Here is a 7,401-nt window from a genome sequence, read left to right as displayed (position 1 = left end):
TATAGTCATATACTAGTACATATCATATACTAGTACATATATCTCCTATGGCTCTCAACTTTCGTTTCAGATTGTTTGTTCTTGCAGCCCTTTTCCTGTTGGGGGCGTGGGAATCTCTAGTCACTGCACGTACCTTGGAAGAAACTTCCTTAGTCTTGCGCCATAAGAGCTGGATGGCTCGCCATGGGCGTTCATACAAAAATGAAGCCGAGAGGGCAAAACGGTTCAGAATTTTCAAAGAAAACGTGGAGTTTATTGAAAATTTCAACAAGGCTGCCAACCGGTCTTACAAACTTGGCATCAACAAGTTTACTGATCTGACTAAGGAGGAGTTTCGGGCCACCTTGCTTAACGAAGAGAAGTTAATCCCACGCCAAAAGCCTTCAAAACCAGCATTCTATCTGAATGAAAGTTTGGCTCAAGTTCCAGACTCTTTGGACTGGAGAGAGAGGGGTGCTGTGACTGATATCAAAGACCAAGGCAACTGCGGTATGTAACTATTAACAATAATTACACACTTTTAAAATGTCTTTTAAAATTGCTTAATTATGGACCGTCCACAAGTGTTTTTTTTTTTTTTTTTTTTTTTTTTTTTTTTTTCATTTTAAACACGCAACACAACAAAAGAATAATAATAATAATAATAATAATAATAATAATAATTGTTGTTTGTGCTGATTTTCTCACCTTATAGACCGCTGAGCTATTTTGATTTATCTAATCCGGTTGGGATGTGGGTCCTAGGAGTGAGAAAAATTTTATCTTTTGTGAGCACCTGAGACTTAGTCCTCCACCTAATGAGTTGCTGAGTACCCTAATTTCTTCCAAAAGGTTGAATCTCAATCATAAGGGTCTCCCACACCCCGATCGGAGGAGAGTATTTGGGAGGATGTAAATTATGATAACTCAATTGAACATGAACCATAGAAACTAGACCTTTTGTTCATTACGCACAAAAACTCCCCTTATTCTGTCTGATTTAGATGTGGGCCTTAGGGGTGAGAAAAATTTTGTTTCTTGTGTGAACACCAGATACTAATACTCCAGCACCTTAATTTATTCTGTCGGATTGAGATGTGGGTCGGAGGGTAAGAAGAGTTTCCCATTTTGTGGGCAATAATAATAATAATTGGTTTTGTTGATTGGTTATGGATAAGGTTGTTGCTGGGCGTTTGCGGTGGTGGCGGCCGTGGAAGGAATAACCAAAATCCGAACGGGCGAATTAATCTCCTTATCCGAACAGCAACTCCTCGACTGCGACCTCAACAGCGACGGCTGCGGCGGCGGAATCCGAACGGAGGCCTTCCAGTTCGTGAAGGACAACGGCGGCCTGGTGACGGAGTCCGACTACCCCTACGAGGGCGCTCAGGAGAGCTGCAACAGCCAAAACCTCGGCACTCCGGCGGCCACCATCACGGGCTACCAAGAGGTGGAAGCCAGCGAATCGGCCCTCCTCGCCGCCGTCACGAACCAGCCTGTCTCCGCCGGAATCTCGCTCGACGGGGGACTATTCCACCACTACAGCAGCGGCGTTTTCACCGGCGACAACGGCGACTGCGGCTCTGGGTCCCGCCATGCCATCACGATCGTCGGGTACGGGACGAGCGATGATGGGAAGGATTATTGGTTGGTGAAAAATTCATGGGGCACCAGCTGGGGTGAGAATGGGTATATGAGGATGGCCAGAGGGATCAATGGTGATGGAGTTTGTGGCGTTAACACCAGGGCTTCTTATCCCACTGCTTAAATCTTAAGACTCATAAAATTAAATGCGACTTCAATTTTGTTTTTGTTTTTCTTAATATGCATAAGATGAATACTGTGAAAGACATTAAATTTATCATTTAGTTATTACATAGTGATTTGTAAACTTATGATATGTATAAATGAATTTCACATATATTTTTAAAGTATAATTACCTCTGTTTTATTTTTTGTTTGTTTGTTTTACAATATTTGATCATGTTTTACAATTTATAAATACAATGTCAAAAGATGGCGGTCATTATCTTAGATAGCTATTTGACACTTCCTCCTGGACAATATTCAGACGTTTGCATGTGTTTTCATTAAGGCAATTTCTATGTTGCAATAGAGACTTTGCTTTTTGAGATGTACTTGTTCAAAGATAAGAGGAGAATGTTTCAACGAAGGGATTTGAGGAAATAAGATGGGCATTGTAAAATTATGAACTTATCTTTTGAATCTTAAGTTTTATAAACATTATGTTAAGTTTTAACAATTTTAGCCCGTCATGGACAAAAAGAGCAACCAATTAACAATTAAAAGGTAAAAACTGAAAAGCCTCTATGGAAAGAATTCAATTACCAAAAGTGAAGACTAATCTTATCTATCCATTTGAGTATATCAACTATTGAGGATTACTATTGAAAAATACAGGAGAAAAGGGAAATGTAATTTCTATAAACTAGTATTTGCGCCCGTGCGAGGTACGGAATGAATTTTTTATAATATATTAAAAGTATTTGGATTGATATATAGTTATTTAAATTAGAACATCAAATATTATATAGTGCAGTTGAAGATATGCTTTGGATTATTTATGTGTTTTGATGTTATCATTGGTTGAATTTGAGCAAATAATTGCTCAAATTAATAGCTAATGTGTAGATGTACGCATGCGGTGCTGTAATTTGGAGATTTTAATTATCATTATTTAGTATTATTTTTTTATAAATTAGGCAAATGTGTTCGTTCTCTAGCAACTCAGTTATATGAATGAATTGCTATCTTAATTCATTTGTATAGAATATATATATTTTTGTCTAGATATATAGCAATTTTGTCATTTAAAAAAATATTAAATATCAACGATTGTATTTACACATTATTGAAACCTCTTTGTAGACGACATTGGTAGTAGCAACGCAATCATGTCCATCATCGTATAGAGCTAACACCTTCGGTCCATCAGGATATGTGACTCAAGTAAAAATATATAATGGTAGAGTATTAGTCAATTAGCGATCCTTTTTATATTTTAAGTCCATTAGTAATATCAAATTCATTTTCAGCAAATTATTCTTTTATATTTTTAGTCAATTAGTCAATTAGAATGTGATATTTTTACCTAATTTTCATTTCATTTTTAATTGATGATGTATAATATTATTAATGAAATATTTTCGTTCCATTTTTAATTTAACGACCCTACCAATAACGTCAAACATGTTAATAAAAAAAAAATCAAATGTAGATTAAAATTGTAAATGAAACTTACCAACGAATTGTTTATCATCTACAGACTTCAAAGATGAAAATGATTTCAATAAATAAATTTGTTAGGAACACTTGTATTAGGATTTTGATGATACCAATGTAACATAGAAAGTAGACCCCTAACCGTTATTACTTTTAATCGCCGCTTTCGTCTTAGACGAAAGTTTCCATAACTCACATGTAATTCGTGTTAAGCTAGTTAAACACACGAAGACGAGTTATGCTTAGTTGTTAGGGTTATCAAGATGAAAGAAGACACGAAGCATGAAGCAACTGCAACGAGAGTTTACCAGGAGTTGTCATTAAACACGAAAGAATATTCTTATTGACGACAATCCTTCAAGATATTTCTTCTCACCAACAGCAAGAAGAATATCTCCACTGTATGACTTGACAACATCCTAGGAACAAAAGGACCTCAACTTGTGGGACACGCATACCAAGGAGCATTAAATGAAGATGTACTATTTCCTGAAGCTAAAGGACAAAACCCTAAGGTTCTCCATGCCATCAACGGCTACAAGGTACAACCTCATTAATGGAGCATTTAATGCGGGAAGCTCCCCGATCCTTACCCACTGGACAATAGGTTTAAAAATTCATCTCCCTCCAACGGATGAATTTTTCCTCACCTATATAAACCCACCTTCACCAACTAAGAAGGTGCTGGTTCTTATCACTCGATCTATCTATACGCAAAAGCTCTTAAACGCTCTCAGCTCTCTCAAGCTTTTGTGAACCAGTGTTAAGGTGCAAAGATACTTGAAGAAGTTCATTGATCCTCATCTTACACCTTAAAGAAGTCTTGCTATTTATACGAAGCAATCATTCCTCATCAGTCAAGACTTCATCACGTTGGTGAAATCAGAAATCACTTTCTACCAACCTCAACTCTGAAGAAGACGTTGATAGAGGCGGAGTAAACTCGAGGAGTTGAAAAACCTACGAAGGCTGTCCGGCTTAGTGATCAAGGAAGTCTTTGTGTAATTGTACTAACGAGTGATAGTGCAATCCTTCCATAAGTTGTGGAAGAAGAGTGGAGTAGGCAAAGTTGGCCGAACCACTATAAAACTCTTGTCTCCCTATCTCTTTACTTACGCTTTTCATTTCTGCATCATATTATTTTTCTCGTCATTACCGAAAGCTCTCTTTATAACAAAAACCCGTGCAAAGCAAATAAACGAACTTAACATTTCCACTGCGCCAAAACATCGAAAGGTTGTTTTTAGGGCAAAACTGAATTTGGCGCTGATTGGAACTTGGAAGTACTGGTCCCTTGAAGTTTGGAGAGTTCCAAGAACTTTTGGCCATTATTTCCTCTCGTAGTTCACATTTAAAATTAAAAAAGAAAAAACATCAACTTTTGATTTACAAAAAAATTGCAGTCACTATCCAAATATGTATTCTACCTCTTTAAGTAAAATTTATTTCGTGGTTCTAATTGGTAAAAGATTATAAAAAAGGTAAATCCGTATTCCGTCTAGGCTCTCTATAGATGACCGTCCCAAACTAACGGGATGTTTGATTAGAGGGAAGGAATTAAGTCGAAAAAGAATTGCAATTCTATGAAATATAAATAATGTGGGAACAAAGTGGCAATTTAAATTCCAATTTTTGGTTTGTATGAATAGAATTATTGGAAATTTTAATTTCAATCTTTGGAAATTGAAAAAGAATAAATAGTATAAAGTCTAAAATGCCCATATTTAATTATTATTATTATTATTATTATTATTATTATTATTATTATTATTATTATTATTATTATTATTATTATTATTATTATTATTATTATTATTATTATTATTATTATTATTATTATTATTATTATTCCTCCTAAATGAACAAATTCAAATTTTAATTTTCTTTTGAATATTTATGTAACACCCTGTAAATAATCTTTAGAATTGCATAATGAAAGCAATAAAATAAATAAGTGAGTTTTGAAAAAACATATTTGATTAAGGTTGGCCTACTAATTGGCGTTCTGTGTGAGGAGTAGAAGAAGAAGGCTCGCTATAATCGAAAGAGAAGTCGTCAAACATTAAATTTAGGTTAAAAAAGATAGGGGTAATTTTGTCCCAAAGTAATTTTTTTTTTCTTCCTAAAATTCATGGAATTGAAATGCCAATTGGGGCATATGATTCTAATTCTATGAAAATGAGGAAATTTCAATTCCGCGGAATTACAATTTCTTCCAACCAAACGAATGAATTTGCTTGACTTCGGAATTATGTAAGAATTTGGTGAGAGTGAAATTATAATTCCTTCCAACCACGGCCTGTAATATTGTCAACATGTTTAGGTTGTTCATAGTTGATCAGCTCAAACAAAAATGTCAATAAACAACTCTTATAGAAAATTATACCTAGAATTTAGTAGTTATCAAGTCAATTATCTAATCAATTTTGTAATACATCAGGAGTAAATATTAGAAAATGAATTTAATAGAAGAATGTAATATGACTATTATTAGTAATGTCGTCGACTGTATAAATTTTGTACGCGCGACGTGTTCATCATATGGCATTGCTGCATTCATCAATTCACAATGGAATACACTATTGTATATGTTTAGGTGGGTAAAATTCATATAATTAGTAATTACACATCTAAAGCCGGCCTACATAATTAGGGCAAATTATTGCAAATTATGCTGTGCAACCGAATGCACCTTGCAAGGTGCATACGGTTGCAAAACGGCGCCATTTTGGTTAAAAAAACGCGCGTCCCACTTAAAGAAGAAATCAGGTTCGATTCCCGGCAAAAGCATTTTTATATATCCAGAAATTCATAACTATATAACCACAATTTCATAATTATATATCCACAATTTCATAACTATATATCCACAGTGAATGAATGAAGTAAAAATCCACAATGAATGAATGAATGAATGAAGTAAAAATCCACAATGAATGAATGAATGAATGAAGTAAAAATCCACAATTAATGAACTAAATATCCACAATATATGATTGAACTAAATATCCACAATGAATGAACTAAATATCCATAAATTCATAACTATATAACCACAATTTCATAACTATATATCCACAATTTCATAACTATATATCCACAGTGAATGAATGAAGTAAAAATCCACCATGAATGAATGAATGAAGTAAAAATCCACAATGAATGAATGAATGAAGTAAAAATCCACAATGAATGAACTAAATATCCACAATATATGATTGAACTAAATATCCACAATGAATGAACTAAATATCCATAAATTCATAACTATATAACCACAATTTCATAACTATATATCCACAATTTCATAATTATATATCCACAATAATGCTATTGCTGAGAGTCGAACCTGATTTTTTTTTTTTTTTTAAAGTGGGACGCGCGTTTTTAATCAAAACGACGTCGTTTTGAACCGTATGCACCGTGCGCATGGTACATTCGGTTGCACAGCATAACTATTGTTAAATTATGCCCTGGACCCGTGTCCACAACGAATTGTGGACACGGGCCCAAAACGACGTCATTTTTCAAAAAAAACGCGTCATTTAGTTAAAAAAAAAAAAAACCGCGCGTGTTTTGCCGTTAACGGTGTTAACGGCGTTATTTTTTTTTTTGGATTATGAATGTACAGTTATGCCGTTATGAATATACAATTATGCAATTATGAAATTATGAACACAAAGCTCTAACATTATGAACATATAGTGATAAAATTATGACCATGGAGCTTTAAAATTGTGAATATAGAGCTTCGAAGATTATGAATGTACAGTTATGGAGTTATGAATGTACAGTTATAGAGTTATGAATCTACAGTTATGGAGTTATGAATCTACAGTTATGAGATTATGAATCTACAGTCATGGAATTATGAATATAATGTACAATTATTGATCGAATTATGAACAAAGAGCTCTGACATTATGAACATATAGTGATAAAATTATGAACATAGAGCTCTAAAATTGTGAACATAGAGCTTCGAAAATTATGAATGTACAATTATGGAGTTATGAATGTACAGTTATGGAGTTATGAATGTACAGTTATAGAGTTATGAATGTACAGTTATAGAGTTATGAACGTACAGTTATGGAGTTATGAATGTACAGTTATTAACATATAGTAATAAAATTATGAACATATACTCCTATAACGAAGTGGTCTGAAATTTAAAAA

At 33.9% G+C, this 7,401-nt stretch overlaps 1 protein-coding gene across 1 annotated transcript; it reads left to right on the top strand.

Annotated features, from left to right (window-relative positions):
- On the top strand, window positions 1–1,935 carry LOC109169632 (ervatamin-B-like). Its single transcript, XM_019318513.1, has 2 exons — window positions 1–489; window positions 1,158–1,935. Exons 1-2 carry the CDS (start codon window positions 48–50, stop codon window positions 1,745–1,747), a joined length of 1,032 nt encoding a protein of 343 aa, XP_019174058.1. The 5' UTR covers window positions 1–47; the 3' UTR covers window positions 1,748–1,935.
- The last annotated feature ends 5,466 nt before the right edge of the window (window positions 1,936–7,401 follow it).

Source organism: Ipomoea nil, unplaced genomic scaffold (genome assembly GCF_001879475.1).
Source record: "Ipomoea nil cultivar Tokyo-kokei standard unplaced genomic scaffold, Asagao_1.1 scaffold3316, whole genome shotgun sequence".
NCBI classification, from domain to species: domain Eukaryota; kingdom Viridiplantae; phylum Streptophyta; class Magnoliopsida; order Solanales; family Convolvulaceae; genus Ipomoea; species Ipomoea nil.
The sequence above is the reverse complement of the archived record's forward strand: the minus strand, read 5'-3'. Positions and strand labels throughout refer to the sequence as shown.